Source organism: Pantherophis guttatus, chromosome 1, assembly GCF_059756535.1.
Source record: "Pantherophis guttatus breed Tessera chromosome 1, ASM5975653v1, whole genome shotgun sequence".
NCBI lineage: Eukaryota > Metazoa > Chordata > Lepidosauria > Squamata > Colubridae > Pantherophis > Pantherophis guttatus.
This window is the reverse complement of record NC_142063.1, coordinates 293,195,064-293,214,450: the sequence shown is the minus strand read 5'-3', so window position 1 is coordinate 293,214,450 and position 19,387 is coordinate 293,195,064. Positions and strand designations below refer to the sequence as shown.

Sequence of the window (19,387 nt, the reverse complement as noted above, 5' to 3'; positions counted from 1 at the left end):
TTGTAAGACAGTGGGTGAATAAGCTAGCTACAGACTGATTAGTTTAAGAAAAGGGATTTTTAAGTGATACATTTAGGGGAGTGGAGGAAATGGATAGAGTGGAATAAATGTTAAATTAGATTTTATGGGGAGCCCGCTTTGAAATGTTATTAAAGTAGGACTTATTGTATAGTTTTAAAGTGGAAGGTGGTTTTGAATTGTTGCAATAATGCATAGATATAAAACACTATTATGCTAAATTAGAGTTATTTTATAATAGTTATAGTATAATGTGTTTGTTTTTTTTTGTTTTTTTTTTTCTCTTCTTCTTTTCTGAAATGTATGGATAAAGGGGGATTTATAATACTTTTAGTAAGTAAAGGTCAGTATTTTGAGGAGGGAGTAAGTAATCTGTTATGAATTAGGGTTTTTTTTTGTTACGAAGAAGTCACAGGGGGGGAAGGGTGGGGAGGGGGGGTTAGGGAGGGGGGGAGGGGGGGAAAAAGGGGGAAAAATTTGTATTTGAAAACCTTTTCAATAAAAAAAAAAAAAAAGAAAAAAATAAAAAAAATAAATACAATTGAAAGAGTCCAGAGATATTTTACGAGAAGAGTCCTCCATTCCTCTACCCACAATAAAATACCTTGTGCCACCAGACTTCAAATTTTGGTCTTAGACAACTTAGAATCACGCCGACTTTGGTCTGACCTAAGTGTTTTATCTGCCACAATGTCCTACCTGTCAATGACTACTTCAGCTTCAATCACAACAATACACAAGCACACAGTAGATACAAACTTAAAGTGAACCGCTCCAAACTTGATTGCAGAAAATATGACTTCAATAACAGAGTGGTCAATGCCTGGAATGCACTACCTGACTCTGTGGTTTCTTTCCCAAACCCCCAAAACTTTAACTTTAAACTATCTACTGTTGACCTCACCCCATTCCTAAGAGGTCTATAAGGGGCATGCATAAGTGCACCAGCCTGCCTACCGTCCCTGTCCTAATATTCCTTTTTACTCTTACTCTTTTCATATATTCAAATTATGTTTATACTTTTACCTGTTATCTTTTATATGCTTGACAAATAAATAAATAAATAAAAATAAATAATAATAAAAATTAATAAATAATAATAATAATAAATAGATCTTAACCATTCATTTCTCTAATTTTGGTGATAGGCTGGTGCATTGGTACATGTTTACACGGATGGTTCAGTGTTGCTCACACATGGTGGGACTGAGATGGGCCAAGGTCTGCACACCAAGATGATTCAGGTAAATTAGGAATATGTATATAAAAGCCCTGTGCTGTTTTAATATATACCTCATTTGTTCAGTGACATCTATTTATAATAACAGTTTCTGAAATCCTGCAGACATCTTGACATGTAAATACCCTATTAAAATCTGGATCCCCCACCCCTTATTTCCCTTGCTGTGTTATAACTTATATTAGATATCTGATGGGAGCCAGAATGGCTTGCTTTTTTTTTTTTAAGAAAAGAAAAACAGTTTTTATAAAGTTCTGTTTCTTTAGGTTGTGGCCAGTCTAACATTTAACGATAAATCCAATGTTCTCTTTGTAGGTTGCCAGCAAGACTCTGGGAATCCCTACCTCTGAGATCCATATAAGTGAGACAAGCACCAACACAGTGCCAAATACATCACCAACAGCTGCTTCTGTCAGTGCTGATATCAATGGGATGGCTGTTTTTGTAAGGGATATTACTTATACACAATTTTGTAGCTATCAGTTTGCAGCAGGGCACCATTCCAAATGACTTGGCTGCACCCCCCCCGAAAGGTGTTATTAATACAAGTTTAATGTAAAAGAAAAGTGTTAAATAAGTGATGGACTGCTATTATCTATATGTTGGTGAGAAAATCCTTTGTCTTAGACCCTGGAATTCTACTGCTGATCAAAAAGGCAACATTTGGAATGATAATATCTGGTGGTTAAGCTTCAACTGATGTTTAATTTGAAATAAACAATACAATAATAGAAGACTCTTAGGTATCTCTATAGTATCTTTCCACAACCTGTTATCCTCCAGATGTGTTGGATCAAATTCTACTTTTTTAGCTTCCATGGCCAAAGTCTGCAATTCTGAGATCGTATCTGTGATGTACAGTCCCACAAAAGTTAGAAAAGCTGACTTACACAATCATTGCTGTTAGCATAAGTCTGTCTGGCTTGAGAGTTCAAGAAACAATTTATTTAGTTTGCACTGTAAAAGTGGGCAATCTGATTTTGTTTTAAGTATATGTGCAGTTGCTGCTTTAAAAGTGCCTGACATGGCAATTTTAAATATAAAATAGATCATTACATTATTATTCCTTTGAGGTCAGTTTCAGACAAATAAAACTATGTAGATATAATTGCAGGCATATTGGAGATTATGTTTGTAACAATTTTTTCTTTGATTCGGATTATTTGTTAGAATGCTTGCCAGACCATCTTAGAACGATTGGAGCCATTCAGATGTGCTAACCGAAAAGGATCGTGGAAAGACTGGGTATGTTTTTATTTAGTGCAAGTTGAAGTTTAAATAATATAAATATGCTACCTGTATAATATGTGCTACTATATACAATTCATTCATTCATTCATTCTGAGAAGCTTTCTCTTAATTGCTACATATAGCATTGTATTGTTGTCATATCTCATCTTGATTCTGTATTAATGTTATATGGCAGCCTCCCCCAATCTGGGGCTTCTTCTAGATAAGTGGAGTTTTGTGGGAGGCAACTACTACAATTTTCTAGTTCTAATGCTGACAACTCATGTCATTGTGATTATACAGGATGTGCTCTACAGGAGTAGTGGTGATAAAAGTGTCTTGTTCTGTATTTTTATCTGTTACAGGATGGTAAGGTTGCCTTCTAACCAAGCTTGATTCCTGGAGATACATCCATGCAGATTCCTTGATATGATATGGAAACAGTTTCCCCACTACCTTTCAATTGCAGTGATATGGGTGGCAAACAAAATTTAAAAATAAATAAATAAATCCCCCCCAACCTAGTTTATAGCTCTGGACTTTACAAATGGTCCCCCATCCATGTGTTGATAAAAGCCAATGCAACTTAGATTTCTATATTTTATTTATTTATTTATTTATTAAATTTTTATACCGCCCCCTTTCCCGAAGGACTCGGGGCGGTGAACAGCCAAAATTTAAAAAAGTGCAATATAAACATTAAAATAGTATAAAGCAAAATTAAATTTATCGTTGGCTTCCCTCAATTTAAAAACCCCTTACCCATAAAATTCACCAATTTTTTTTTTTTTTTAACCCAGCCCGGCTTGCAGAAATAAAAAAGTCTTCAGGGCCCGGTGGAAGGTCCGGAAGTACAGGATCAGTTGTATCCCTGGGGGTAGCTCATTCCAGAGGGCGGGTGCCCCCACAGAGAAGACTCTTCCCCGGGGGGTCGCTAGCTGACATTGCCTGACCGACGGCACCCTGAGGAGGCCCTCTCTGTGGGAGCGTATTGGCCGGTGGGAGGATATTGGTGGCAGAAGGTGGTCTCATAAATAACCGGACCCTAAGCCATGGAGCACTTTGAAGATGAGAACCAATACCTTGAAGCGCACCTGGAAGACCATTGGGAGCCAATGCAGCTCACGCAGGAGAGGTGTCATATCAGCCATGTTTAGTCTGATGTTGCCATCTATTTGGTCTAAAGCCTGTAAAAATATCAATGCAGAATAAGGCTGCCCACAGTTTTGAGTTGACAAATATAAAAGCACAATTAGAAGCCATTTTAATATTTAGCAATGCACTCTTGTACATTTCTATTCAGAAGGAAATGCCATTTAGTTCTGTGGGACACCCTTCTAGGTAAAGAGAAATGTTGAAGATGCAGACTTGTAGTCCTTCAGATGCTGTTGAATTACAGTTGCCAGCATTTCCCCGCATTCACTGCAGCTATTTGGAACTGGAGATGAGCAATAACTGGAGGGTAATTGTGTACAACCCTCAGAATATCAATTGCACTCTCACATAGAGCACTCTTTGTTTTATGTTGATCTTGGGCAAAGGTCTATTACATTTTTAAAGTTGAACCTTACTAGTTGAAAAGAAATTTGGATTTAAAACAAAAACGTTTTGTTCATAATGTTTTCCTTATGGATACTTATGTTCCTCAATGAAACACTTCCAGTCTCCCCAGGATATTACAGTTATTCCTGTTTGAGAAAAGCTTAACACAATTTTATATGTTTTTTTTCACTAGGTGTTAGCAGCCTATCATGATTGTGTGAGTTTATCAGCTACAGGGTTTTATAGGTGAGTGAAACTATCAGAGAGAAGATCTGCAGAATGTCATAAGGTTTGGCATTTGGATATTATTTCTGCTGTTGGGGATTTAGGTATAAGCTAATTTCATAAAATGGGTTTATAATAAAGAAGATCAGAGAGAGTTGTCTCTTATCCACATTCTACTAACATAGTAACTCTACTTATTCTGGAAATCCCAGACTCTAAGCAGTCTTGACTTGAGTCACGATATTTGCATGCTCTAAATAATACATAAGAATTAGAGAGAACAGCTAAATGTTTTTATAGCTGAGCGCCAGAGGCAGAAGAGGAAGAATGCTGTAATAAAGAAATGGAATGAATGCAGCTTATTTCATGGAATAACTGAAATAATTCTTCTATGCTGGCCGTCAGTGGGACCTCCAGATTTTGGGGACCAGGTTGGAAGTGCAAACATTTTGCTTTCAGTCCCCTTGATAATATTGATTAATAAGAATCATGGTTGGATCTTCAGAGTCCCCTATATTGCTTTACTCTAGTAACTTTCAGATATTCTGACCTAACAACATTGGACTAAATCACAATTAGTGATTTTCCTGCAATAATAATAAAAGCTATACATGCATACAGGCACATCCTTCCTGCTCTTTCCTTTTGGGGTAAGCAACAATGAAAAAAAAAAAAAAAGAAATTGTAGGCCGAAGAGATCAAAGCTATCATGAGCAAAAAAAAAATGAAATGTAGACAATTTAGTTTACTCCCAGCTGTTCGCTATATTTCTCCATCTCTTTTTATTCTTGCAAACCAACCTTGCTTTGGCCATGTCCATACATTGATTCATGCATTGCCTTTTGTACCTTATAATCTCTCCGATGATTTTATATTTTCCTCCTTTTGTTCCCTTTCTGTTAAGAATTCCTAATGTTGGGTATGACTTCTCGAAGAATGCAGGAAAGCCTTTCCATTATTTCTCCTATGGTGTTTCTTGTTCTGAGGTTGAGATAGATTGTCTGACTGGTGACCATAAGGTAAGCAGACATACTAAACAGTTAAAAGCACTTCTTCATTTTGATGTTTGGAGGGACATTCTACAATAATTAGGAATGAATTTAATGGATTAGTTATTTTTGTCTTTAGATTGTGTGAACTTTAATAAATCTTTTGCTCTGTGCTTATTTTTTTTAACTAGGGTTATATAGTTGTTGTTTTAAATCACATGGTGTATTTTGTTTTGCTGGATTCCTCTGGTTATGAAATTGGTAAAAACATTTCCAAATTTGTAGTGGAACTTTTATAATCTATTTCTTTAATTTTGTTTTAATCATTAATTTCATAGTGATGATGGATTTCCACAAATGTGAAGGCCACCCTGACACTTAACTCCAAAGGGCTGCATCTTTAAGCAATAAATTCTATAATCAGGATAATTTTTAAAATCATCAAGTTTTGTGATGCATTGCATTGCATTGCATTGCATTGAGATTGGGATCTTAAAGTCACACTGAGAGTTATCTTTTTTTATCATTAAAATAGATTTTTATTAAACATATTTCAACCTTAACACCACATCTCTACTCATTACAGCATTCCAGTATTGGTATCACTCATATTAACATAGTTTCTAATTATATAGATTACTATTCTATATATTATATAATCATTTAATTATCCATATTTTAATTGTAACAATATTGACAAATATATACAGTATTTTCCCATTTTGATATGACTCTTACGTAATCTTTATGTAAGTACATAAAGACTTAAAGTACATAAAGTCTTTACATAAAGACTTTACATCTGTTTTCTAACCAATTATACCATATATTCCAGATCTTATAGCAGGGGTGAAATGCTCCCGGTTTGGACCGGCTTGGGCGAGTAGGTAGCGATGGCGGCGGGCAGTTTGGAGAACCAGTAGCAAAAATCCCTGCCCCTGCTCCCCATGCCCAGCTGAGCTGTGCAATCATCAGAGGCTTTTTTTCTTTTAAATGCCTCTGACGATCCAAACTCTGACGATCCCAGCTAAGTTGCCTGATCATCAGAGGGTTTTTAAAAAACCCCTCTGATGATCAGGCAACTCGGCTGGGATCGTCAGAGCCTTTTGAAAGCATTTTTTTACATGGTTTTACATGGTTTTACATGGTTTAAAAATGGTTTTAAAAGTAAAAAAAAAAAATTGGCCACGCCCACCCAGTCACATTACCCCCCACACCAAGCCACGCCCACAGAACCGGTAGTAACAAATTTTAGATTTCACCACTGTCTTATAGTATTCTGTTTCTTCTCTATCTTGTTATCTTGTCAACATCAATATCTAAGCTGAATTTTGACCTGGTTAGTTTCAGCTCAGCTTCCATGAAACAAATGAATAAAAAACATCAAGTCAAATGATATGCATAGTTAGCTAATAGTATGTGGTTAGCTTCGTGTTTACTCAGCCTTTATTTGTTTCAATATTTAGAATCTTCGCACTGATATTGTGATGGATGTTGGCACCAGCCTGAATCCAGCTATAGATATAGGGCAGGTAAGCAGTGCAAGTTGTCTGTACTCTGTGAAGCTGAAATAAATGTGTATACAAACAGACAGATTACCTTGGTTAATAATCAGCAAAAGGCAGCAGTACTATGAACTCTTTTAACACAGGAAACTGTCAATTGCTAATTTATTATCAGTTTGTGTTAGCCTTCAAGTGTTTTGCACATGATGCATATCTTTATGCCACTGGAAAAAGGAAAATGGTTTGTTCATTACAGGGTAGATTCATTTCCGAAAATGCTCACATGTTTTGGAGAAACTGAAATTTCTGTTTTAACCTGTGTTGCAATTCACCTAAATTACTAAATTCAGATATGTAGCCAACTATCAGACTTCCTGTACTACCAACCAAATATCATGCCACAAACCCATTATCTAGACCAGGGGCCCTCAACCCCCAGGGTGTGGCCAACTACTGGGCTGTGGCCACACAGCTCAACTTTCATAACTGATAGACGCTTACGCTCACGTGTAAAGCTCCATTTGCTCAAGAGTGGTGGTGCGCGTGCCTGCTGCTCACATGGAACCATCCCCTCTCACCCCCCTCGCTGGTTTGCCTAGACGGAAAGGGTGGGGACCACTGATTTAGACATATAATCTAGTTGAATATATACACACTTGAGCTGGCAAACCTTCAATATGTGATAATATTAAAATTGGTACTGGTTAATATTTAACTCTGTTACGTTTTTTATACTAGGTACACTCTGAACCTCATCTGCAAATGTTTTTCTTGTAAATAAGCTTTGTTCCCAAGGACTTTTACATTTATGTTTCATGTTCTTAACTACATGTTATCATTTCTTTTTTCATCTTCACTATGACATGAACCATTTTTGGGTCTAATATTAGCAAGGTCTTTGCATGAGCCTCTGGCTCCTCATGAACTTCACCTGTCTCTACAAGAGATCACAGGTTTTGATACATATGATCTATGGTTTTGGGAAACAAGCCACCTCTGAAATTTATGAACTTGACTAAATAACTACCGTACAATTTACTCAGAATAGCTACATTTTGAAGTTTGGAAACAAGCCCCATTCAGGTGTCACTTGAATTGAATCATTCACCATGCATGTCATCTGATAAATCATCTTTTCTGCGAACATTACTCAAATAACAAGTTTCATTGTAATATTCACAAATTCGTTGTTAATGTCTACAGGAGAAATGTATATGCATGTAAGACAAAATGTGTTTGAGTCAGGAACTTGCAAACATTTACTCTGCATGTGCAAACGTTTCCAGCAAAACAGATTTCCTTGGAGCATGTAGATACTTGGACGGAGGCCAATCTTACCATAGTAAAGGGCAGGGAGAGGAGGGGAGAGGGGTTATCTGAATACCTTACCGAAAAAACACTTCAGAGTCACCATCTGAACAAGACCAATTGGGTCTGCCTTTCATGGCCATACCTGAGCAGAGGACCATTGAAGTTTGGCTTTTATTGCTAATGCAATTCAGAATAATGTCCAAATGCATTAGCAAGCATACACATTAAACCATGGCTTACAACAGATGGTAAAGTAATATATTCGTTATAATTGTATTAGTTGCTTTGCCACTCATTTAAGCAATGATCATGTAATGCGATTTATATAATGTCTGCAAACAATGTTTTTCTTAATCGCTAAATAATTGCAGTCTGGCTCTGAAGTCTTTCAACTGAGCAGTTTTCTTAGTTTGATGATAAGTTTACACACAGTCTTAATGAACCCAGTGGGGTCTATTCCCAAGAACATTGGAATAGGATTGCAGTCATAATTAAGTATTTAGGAAGCTGACCTAAGCATGTCTGCAGAAACCTGTGCAATATTTGGGTTTTAAATCTTTAAACCCATTTTATCTTTCAATTGTTACCAAAGAGATGGGGAAGAGAAAGGAAAAGAACAAATTTAGACTTGATTTATTTTTTCCAGATTGAAGGAGCATTTGTCCAAGGAATTGGGCTGTTTACCATGGAGGAGCTACGCTATTCCCCCGAAGGCAACTTGTATACACGAGGGCCTGGAATGTACAAGATCCCTGCATTTGGTGACATTCCATCAGAGTTCCATGTTTCTCTTCTCCGGGATTGTCCAAACAGCAAAGCCATTTATTCATCTAAGGTAAATATCTCATTGAGAAATACATTTCTCCATTTGTTAATTAACATATTAACTTACCAAGCATACATGCAAGGCAGAACACTGTTCTCATATCTCCTGTACTCCAGATATTTCATAACAATTAGCAACATGGGATCTTGCTTTGATTGCTTCAGTAAGTAACCAGAAAACAATCAAATATACTTTAGGTAGTGGGGGCATCCTTCTGGTTTAACAACTGGTTTGGTGATTGCGCGCTTCACAGTTGAATGAAAAATCACCTTCCGCATTAGTGCTAGGGAATTAAAACAGCTGAGATGCGGCAATCTGCTCTGCTGCTCTAATCAGCTGCGAAGAAAAAGGTAAGTAAAGCACAGGGGTGAGCGGGCAGGCCCAGCTGATCGTTGGTTTTGATCAGTGGTGGGATTCAAATAATTTACAACCAGTTCTCTGCCCTAATAATTTCATCCAACAACTTGTTCACCAAACTGCTCAGAAAGTTAACAACCAGTTCTCCCAAAGTGGTGTGAACTGACGGAATCCCACCACTGGTTCTGTTTTGCTCCCAGCTGATCATCGGAGCTACCGGTTTGGACCGGTTCGGCCAAACCGATAGACTCCCACCCCTGACTTTAGGTGATGAATATCACTGGATTAATTCTATGTTCTATTGAAGAATATCTTTCTTTCTCCCTTTCCTTTTGTGATTGTTCCCCTCCCCCCTTATTTTTTCTTTTTATCCACCATTCTAAAACAGTGTAATATTAATAGGAAGGCCGATGCTAAGTCAGAACTTATTAGCTGGAGCCTCAGAGCATAATGATTTTCATACTACTACACTGAGGAATATAAATATTACGTTTTAACAACTCCATTTATCTCTTCCATATTATCCTGCCTTACCTTAAAACATTTTAATGACCTTACTATAGGATGATCTGGAATTGCTCATTTTGTTTACTTGGGTTCCTGGCATTAGAAAGTTTATTATATTGTAAATGTTTCTCCAGTAATTAAGTATTCTTTGGCCGAATGCATAGACCACTTTAAATCCTAAATGCAGCTTAACACAATGCTGTAAATAGCAGCTAAACAATACTATGGCTCAATATGATGATCAGGTTCACACAACATGCTGAATCACATACAATTCCATTTGAGCTTAGCCTAAGGTGTTTGACAAACCTAATTTGTCTAATTAAACATAATTAATTAAACAAGTTCAATAATATCACTGCTTATTGGTCCTGGAGGTACTCAGAGTTATTCCCTAACAGACAGATATATTTGTCTTTGTCCTTCACAATTGGGAAGCCTGTAAAAGTGAAAGTGGACCCATTGTTGCTTCCATTATATTGGAGTTATTCAATTGTGATGATTCATTACATGTTGGGAAAAAACCTTAAAAGCAGAGAATTTGCTGTAGTAGTATACGTTCCCAGGAAACGTAGCTCCATGAATGATTGGAATTGGAGTCTATATGAGTAAAGCAGGCTTTCTTCTACAGACACATACCTCCCAATATATACAGTATAACATATGGATAGAAGAAATTAGATTCAGACTATAGAATTGTCTTTGGAGGGGAATGAATTTATGAGCATGACCCCATACTTATTATCACGTGATTCTTCTTATGACGAGAACAAAAATTTGAACAAGACTAATGTTCAGCACTAAAGCCTGGGTGAAAGGAAAAAAAATCAAAAGAAGGAAGTGCTGTCTTGAGTCCTACCAACAAACTCCTTCAATATGGTCAGGGACCATTTATATTCTCCAAATCCACACTACTAGATTGTCCTCATTAGTTGCCTATAAACTGAATGATATATCCACAAGTTAGCTGATGATGTCATATAAGAGAGCATAACGGGGAATACAACATACAAATTATGCACAAAAGATACATTTTTCCATCATTATACCTAGTAATTCCACAGTATGTGGTCCAGTGAAATTGTGAATCAGTATGTTATATGTGATATATATATCTTATGCTGAGAATATATTTTTGATGGAAGATTGCATGGCCTTTTGCTCTTTCATCTCCATAGGCTGTGGGTGAGCCTCCATTGTTCTTAGCAGCCTCTGTGTTTTATGCTATCAAAGATGCAATTGTCTCTGCAAGGAAAGAATCTGCATTGAAAGGAGCATTCAGATTAGATAGTCCAGCTACTCCAGAAAGAATACGCAATGCTTGTGTTGATTCCTTCACCAAATTGGTAAGTTAATTTATCTCCTTTATTCTCTTCTGCAAGCATAATTCATTAAGCATTAGATCAACATGAACCAGGACCCAGCTTTCAATTGGTAAAGGCTTTCCTGAACACTTGGTTATCACAATTTAACAATTTTATGGTGCTTTTCAAGGATTCAAAATGTATAATCTTGAAATCTTAATGGCAAAGTTGATCTCCTTGAGAGACCATGGGAAAAGCAAGATTTGAACAAAGATTTCTGACTTGAACCTTGATCTTTTAGCTGGTACAATAAAGTACACTTTTTCTAAAATAAGAGTCTTTCAGAAGTTTGTCAATGCAGTCAAGTACATTAAGTAAAAGTCCATTAAAATGCAGATATTAATGAATATAATGCACCATGATATATTTTATTACCAAAATTATTTGCAAAACTTTAAACATTGGGTACAATTGCAAACAAAGCTGTATATGTTTGGAGAAATGTATTCCTAAATTCATGCAATTGTTAGTCCAACTTTTTTAAAAAAAATTGTGATTGATGAACTGAAGTCAATATAGCTGCAGAAATTATTAAGAGAAAACAAAATTAAAATATTTTGTCATCCTTAAAAATGACTCTTGACCCATGAAGTCCAATATTATTGGTTCAGGACTTCAGGACTTCAAAACCTATTTTCAGCCCTACCTGAAAATACAAAAAAATTGAAACATCTTTAACAGTGATGGCTAACCTTTTCCAGGCGAAGTGCCCAAAGTGTGTGCGTGCGTGTATGAATGCGTGCATGTGTGCCCAAACCCCCAAAATGCAATGCGTGCATGGCCCCATGCATGTGCCCCAGCCCCACGCATGCACACACGCCCCTTGCACTCCCCCGCTCCCCTGTGCATGTGCAGCAGAGATCTGATGACCAGCTGGCTGGCGGGAGGCAAACGAGTATGTGTGGCACAGCTGAACTGGGGCGACAGCTCTCATGCCCACAGAGAGGGTGCTGCACGCCACCTGTGGCACGTGTGCCATAGGTTCGTCATCACGGATCTATAATTTATTCTCATCCCATTTTTTTTTTCTTTTTAGTGTCCACCTGCTAAACCAGGAACTTTCAAACCATGGTCTGTGAACGTGTGAATGAAGACATCTCTAGAAATTAGCTCCACTTATTAAAGTGGTTTTATCTCCAGGGACCAACCAAAGCAGTACCTCTAAGCTGAAATCAGAACTGTATTCTGTGTCTACCTTATTGATTGAGAAAGCTTTATAATGTAATTGTGGAAGTATCAGTTGATCAAGAAAAATGTTATTGTTGATAAATTATTGCACATGTTATATATAACAAAGGGAGGGAGAGAAAATTACTTTTCTTTTGTGAACAGAAAGTTTGCAATGGTTCCTTTAAGTTTGCAGTGAAAATCAGGGAAACACTATGCATATGTTCACTTTTCAAGTGCAATCATGAGATCCAGCCTCAAAAATGTAGCTTTAGCTGATTTGATGCAGCCAATTAATCATCATCATCACATCTAATTTCATCTTAATCTTTTTTTTTAAAGTTTTTATTTTTTAAGACAAACAAACATTTAATACATCAATCATCCCTACCCTGTGACATCTCGGTGTTGACTTCTTCAGTTCTTTTTATTCTTCTTGTTCCAACAGTTTCTTCTATCTTAATCGTCATCCAAACCACTATAAAAGTTCATTCCTACAACCATATTCTTGCCATCAAATTTTTACACGTAGTTATAAAATTAATCATTTATATCTCTTTTCCAACCAACAATAGAAATAATTCCATATTCTAAAGTATTCTGATTCTTCCCTATCTTTAATCAACAAAGTTAATTGGTTCATTTCTGCACAATCTAAAATCTTTTTTATTACTTCATCTTCCAAAGGTATTTTCTCTAATTTACAATTTTGATTATAAACAATTGTTTATGTTTATGCTCCTCTTAATCTTTTGGATGGATCACTGAAGATGGTAAGACAGTCAGGAGAGGCCATTGTTTCATTTTCCTTTTGTGCACTAAGGATGAGAGAGGTAGTTTAATGGCTATCAGAGCATTTTTGGCCTCTGTTTTCAGCTTCCTGTTCTTTCAAATTTGTTAGAGTAAAATCAGTGTCATCCCCTTAGTCAGAGTGAGACAATCACCCCAGGGAGCAAATGCGAGGCATATAACGATCCAAAACCCAAATCCATGGGATCATGATCCATTGAACTCAATGGGACTTACTTTTGAGTTGACATATACAGGATATCAGTAACCTATATGTGGACATATCATAGAAAGCTGTTTTTCTCACAACTTATGGAACATTATCGTCAGTTTAATTTTGTCAGAAAGAATGGTTAGGTTAAATGGAGGATTGTGGGATTGCACAAAAGCACAGTTTGTGGAGGCTTATTAGGGTCTTCCCATATTTTACCCTATAGTGTTTGTTGAATGTAGTGTTTATTTAACCAAACACTCCGCTACATGGATATTGATTTTTCCCCTTTTATCCATTCTATGCTATGATACGTTTGTGTGAAGGCTAGGGTTATTATTATTGCATTCTGTACTCATGATGAATATGTCCCAAATCCATGAATTTTAAAACAAATTACAAAAAATGAAATACATTGTACAATAAACATATTTTCTATAGATAAGAAGTTAAGGAACCCTAAAATATTAGAGAAATGGGAAGAATCCTGGACAAGTTGATCATATTAGTTCCAACTCAGGAGGAGAAATGTATAGGTGAACTGACTGGACTGTCCTCCTGAAGATGAATTAGTTCATAATATATCTGAAGTGTTTAAAAGCCATTTAGTTCACCATATAACTATTGGGCATTTCTCCATTTCTCCCACAACAAATCCCATTGTACTTTTTGTGCTATTCTTTTAGGATCTTAGAATCCTAAATTTTAGAATCAATGTCAAATACTACAATCTCATTTCCAAATGTTCAGAAACCAGGTAATGGTGTCATTCAAAGATCTTGACTTTGCCTTGGGCTCTTGGGATGCGGTTTCTGGTTGATACGAAGAAAATTGTATGAAAGCAATGTGTACATTCCTACAACAGAAAAACAACACACAACATTTTAGTGTTTTCTAACAAAAGAAATTAATCTGTCAAAAGTGAAGAAGTACGTAAGCACTGCCGATTCAAATCTTGAATGGAAAAATATAGTCATATTATTTTCATGTAATTTAATTCCTAATGATTTCAATGGGTGTACTCTAAGTATGACTAAATTGTAATCAAACATGTTGTTTTTACAAGTGATTGCTGAGTCGAGGAATACAGTACAACCATGCTGCATATTAAATGTCCTCACGGACTACAAGATTGTAAAAAGGGAGTTATGGTACTGTTTTATAATAAGGTGAAATAAATTGGTTACAACTCTTGTTTGTCATTTATTAAAACAATACTTTGTATTTGGTGTTGATAGCTACTGTTCTGTGTTTTGACAGAAGAAATAGAAGAGATTGTTTCATAGGGCTGTCAATGTCCTGATATCGCCACTTGCTCTAATATTGATACATGAGATAGGCAAATCAAAGTGCATTACTAGGCCAGTGACCAGTTCTGCTCCATTTTTTTTGTGGCAACCAGGATTCATCACTATTCTGGGTTTAACCATGATTGATTCTGCATTACAATTTAGGATGAGTTTTTCCTTTTTTTACCTACAGCTGCAATTCACCTCAATCAAGCATTTTGCATCATAGAAATGACGCTATTCTTGGTGCATTTGATGTTGCTGTGATGATCACCTCTAAAGCATCCAGGGTCTGAGGTCATGATAAAAATCTCTTCTCATAATTTAAAATGTTGGATGAAGTTGTTGAAGTGACGTGAAGGAAAATAATGGAGTAGTATCATTTCAATCTTAGCAAGTGGTTTTTTGTTACTTCACGAGGCATATCTAATATCCTGTTGAAGAAAAAGACCATTCTGAAAGCCTACTTTTTGGTTTCTTATTCACTTAATTAATTGAAAAAATTATCACTGGCCTTTTTTAAAAGCTAACAAAGTCTGTGTTATAAAATGTGGCCATAAAATGGGATGATAAGCAAGAAATCAAGTTAAATGTATCTGCTCCGTGATATTTGCAAAAGAAGGAATAGCTATCAATAACATCTTGTTATTCATGATTCTTCATAAGGCTACTTTTCCAGGAAGCATGCAGATTAATTTTACCTGCATAAATTACAGACATTTCTAAATGAGCTTACTCTTTTATGATCAATCTGGATGTCGGCTCTAAATGAAACATTTTGAAAAATAAACATGTATTTAAATGCTTTTGTTGTTTCTACATAATGTTATGATGACTCAGAGGACACACAGCATCCTCCCTCCTCCTGGATGTTTGCCAGGAACAACTATGCCTTGAATGGAAGAAGGTTTTCTCCTTGTCAGTGGCTGCCAAATGCAACATATTAGTCCTTCCTCCTCCCCATCATCAAATAAGAACATCATTCTCATTTAGGAGAGAAAATATTTCACAAAATGTATATGGAGGAAGCTAGATCTGCCTAGAGAGATTACAGTCACTGGGAATCAAATGTTATATTCTCTATACAATTCCAATCTGGACTGTATTAATTAGATGTGGCCAAAATGTAGAGATCAAATATGGACCATTAATTTATACATAATAGAATACAGAATAAGAGAGTTGGAAGTGACCTTGGAGGTCTTCCAATCACCTGCTCAAGTGTCCAATCTCTTCTTAAAAATCAGTATACCACCACTGAATCATCCAGCCATACGTGGATAATGAACTGTAAAGAGTCACAAAGTTTATCAGAGATGGTGATATATTGGTCCTGTACTGAAAGCTTTCTGCCACAACAGTTATTTTGATATCTTCAAAAGTAAAATTTTAAGTGGTTCTGATTTTTATATCACCTGTAGATAGTTCAGGCAGGAATGTGTGAATATAACTCCATTTTGCAATAACTAAAAGAATAACATGGGAAATACAGAATTCAAAGGGTAGTCATTCAAAAAATTAAATGGGAAACAGTGCAACACACCAGAAGTGCATCATTCCTTTTATTCAAAACCTCTATCAAGCAATTAAAATCTAAAGCCTCTGGTGGATGCTTCTTGTCTCCAGTTACCCAACCTGAAAAACAAAGTCATGAAATGATTATGTTAACATGAAAACATGATGGCATTTCAAATTGGCATTCTTGAGACGTTGAGTCACAAACTTGATCTTTGTTTCACTAAATTGGTTTTCCTTGAATGAAATGCCATTAATAACAGTAATACAAATGTGCTGCAGACTCTCCTGCAGCAGTATTGCTGCAGGGATGGGTTCCAAATCCCGTCGCTACCAATTTGGTCATGCGCACGTGTGCACTCATGCGCAGGGTGCTTCTGCGCATGTGCAGAACCGTCCAGGCGAGTAGGCGGCGTTACTGGTTCGCCCGATCCAGTGCGAACTGGTAGCAACACACCACTGTATTGCTGACCAGACTAGTGTAAAATACCAGACAAGTGTAAAGCCCAGCACCTATTTGGAGACCAGCCATTCTGCTAAGGGTGTGCTTTGCAGTTGATTATATCCTCTAGAGTAGCCATTTGGTAAGAGCTCCATTTTCTCAAAACCCTAATGTGCCCCCAAGGCCAAAAATGGAGAACTTCACAGAAGTAGACATGACCAATATGATGGCTATTATATTCTTGGACTTTAAAATGCTTTCAAAAAAAATTATTCCCCAAAGGTTCATGAACCACTTCAGCAGGCATGCAAGTAGAACATAGATCCCATTGTTATGGGAGAATGTGAACAGTGAAATTTCCCCAAAGCTCTGTATCTGGACAATGCTTTTGATTATTTGCAGATTATTAAGGAGCATAAAATAAAAAATAATTCCAGAATATTTGGGACCAATAAAAGGAAGTGTTTCTTTGCAAAGCACGTAATTACATTATGGAATTGGTTCCGCTAGATGTCAAGGCTAGGTCCCCATTCTGTAAGAGTCTGAGATTTCACTTCATTGGTTCAGTTCTGGGCATTCTTCTTTGATGTCTAAAGTAATCTTAACTCTTTCCAGAAATGCATATGAGGTCCCAGAGCAAACTTCTGGGAAAGGCAAATGCAGCAAAGTCAAATCGAAAGAAACGGCAAAGCCTTTTCTTCTGCACAAGGGATAATTCACTGAACATCTCTTCTTCTAGCCAGTTATATGTCCACTGGATCTTGGAGTCCATGAACTTGGGCATCTGGATGTTATCTGGGAATCCAGTCCGGAGCATCAAATGGTGCACTTCATTGCCAAGAAACCCAAACATTATTATATAGTCATATCGGACAAGACATGGATGACACAGCTTGACTAAGGGTGTCCATTCAACACTGGCATTCTTCAATCCACTGTACAAGATATAGTCAATGAACTCTTTGAAGGTTAAATTATCTGCCATCTGATGCATGTAAGCAGAAATGAGTCTGTGGAAAGGATCCCTAATGAAAACCACTTTTGTGTAGGCTTTAAGCAGAGCTTCCATTGATGTCAAGTTATATTTACTCAAGGCCATTTTGTTACCAAAGTCCTGGTGAAAGGGCACAGGCACCTGCAATGTGACATTTTCGTTCTCCAATATCCCTTCCAACAGCTGCTCCCACTCTTCCACCCCGGTGCCTGGTATTTTGCAATACAGGAAATTCAGTTTGTGACTCACTGCAATAGAAGAGAGTAGTTGGGAAGCTTCCTTTTGGGTAGCTGGAAGTTTAGTGAGTTTGCTCTTTTTCCTGCAAAAAGACCGCAATGTCTTTTTTCTGACCTGCTGAATATGTAGCAGAGAATCAAATGTGAGAGGTACAGCAATTTCCTCTTTGATGGTCAAATGGTCTGTAAACACAGGATGGGAAAAGCTATTCAAGGATGTGTATCATCAACTGCTTGATAATATTTGTCCCTTTAGTTCTAATAAGGGCCTTGTGGCCACAGAGATACTTATGACTGTAAGCTCCCTTCTTTTTATTCTCCTCCAGTTGTGCCACTGAGTAAGCAGCAACATTGTTCCCTAACTTTTCGGGACAAGAAGCTTACACAAATAGTTTTATAGGATGTGATAACATAGCTTTTTCCAAAACAACTTGATTTTATACCAAACTAGAAAAAGATCCCAAACCCACATCTCCTCTCATAAATGTTGCATGGCCCCACCCAAGCAACATGTGAGGCAGACCCCGTTCAACAATTTGCCCTCCTGAAAGGATGATGTGAAACTCCAGGTATTGACAAGTTTATCTGCTCCTGCAATAGCTTGCTGAGAGGGAGATTATTGTACATATTTTCTCCTACCACCAAGTGCCAATCAAATAATGAACACTTGAAATAAATACATAGTGGGTGGGTTTATTTTACTGCTATACTATATCAATAAAGTTATATTTTTATATTATTAAGATACTTTTTGAAAAGGAAGAGGAGGGAACAACTGAGTATAAATTACTCTAGTACTATTATTTGTTGGTTATGTGTTACCGGGTCACTAAAATTAATCCTTTGCTATGGAGCCAGGATTCATTGGCAATGTTAATAAACTGTAACAGATATATATGTCTGTATAAAAAAAAAGAAAGAGAATATGGCAGATTTGAAGGAGTGTTTCTCCAATTAAGTCATATTTGTTAGGGACGGTTGATTTTTGTTTTAATAAATTTATTAAAATTTCCATGGCCTCTATTGCAAGAGGCATATTAAAACTCTTGATTCTAAGAACATAGGAAAGTGCCTTCCACTGCCTATATTTCCTCAACACATGTCTTTGGCTAGTTGAGGCAGCTTAGTGTTGCTTTCAGAGCAGGGATTGGGGAGGGGGGTATCTTACCTTGCTGCTGAGGGGTAGAGAGATGATGGTGCCACCATAACAGGGAAATAAAGCATATGCAAGTTAAGACGATAGCTCGAGGGAGAAAACGCATTGTCTTGTCTGCCTTACCCAAGGGAGAGCAGCTAAGGAAAACAGAAAGCAATCATCTGAAGCAGTGTCCACAGAAACACTCTTGGATGTTTATTCTGGGCAGCAGTAATATGAGAATAAGGTTAAAGTACTGTTTGAACATGCCTGGACTTTCCTTGCTGATATAACTGTGACAAACAAAAGGAAAAAAAAAAAACACCCTATTCCATGTTACCCTGCTGTCTTTCACAACATGATTATGAAAAACCCACAACCACATTCAGCTTTAACCCTACCTCCCCAAAAAAACTTTTCTTAAATCTTTTTTTTTAAAAAAACTCTAGCAAGCACCAATGTAACTGGATGCTGATAAAACTAGTAAGAGCGGGT

At 36.8% G+C, this 19,387-nt stretch overlaps 2 protein-coding genes across 2 annotated transcripts in view; one reads left to right on the top strand and one right to left on the bottom strand.

Annotated features, from left to right (window-relative positions):
* The window catches only part of XDH (xanthine dehydrogenase), a 64,598-nt gene extending 50,124 nt beyond the window's left edge, over positions 1-14,474 (top strand). Inside the window, exons 29-37 of the mRNA XM_060692459.2 lie at positions 1,167-1,262; positions 1,574-1,702; positions 2,429-2,503; positions 4,224-4,276; positions 5,160-5,274; positions 6,711-6,776; positions 8,707-8,895; positions 10,929-11,096; positions 12,151-14,474. Of these exons, the coding sequence (XP_060548442.2) occupies positions 1,167-1,262; positions 1,574-1,702; positions 2,429-2,503; positions 4,224-4,276; positions 5,160-5,274; positions 6,711-6,776; positions 8,707-8,895; positions 10,929-11,096; positions 12,151-12,201 (942 nt within the window). The 3' untranslated portion in view covers positions 12,202-14,474. The remainder of the gene's footprint in view (positions 1-1,166; positions 1,263-1,573; positions 1,703-2,428; positions 2,504-4,223; positions 4,277-5,159; positions 5,275-6,710; positions 6,777-8,706; positions 8,896-10,928; positions 11,097-12,150) is intronic.
* Positions 14,475-17,034: 2,560 nt separating this feature from the next.
* LOC117671781 (carbohydrate sulfotransferase 9-like) lies at positions 17,035-19,109 on the bottom strand. Its single transcript, XM_034427961.2, has 2 exons — positions 18,926-19,109; positions 17,035-17,940 (listed from the first exon to the last, which is right to left on the bottom strand). Exons 1-2 carry the CDS (start codon positions 19,017-19,019, stop codon positions 17,129-17,131), a joined length of 906 nt encoding a protein of 301 aa, XP_034283852.2. The 5' UTR covers positions 19,020-19,109; the 3' UTR covers positions 17,035-17,128.
* Between the last annotated feature and the right edge of the window lie 278 nt (positions 19,110-19,387).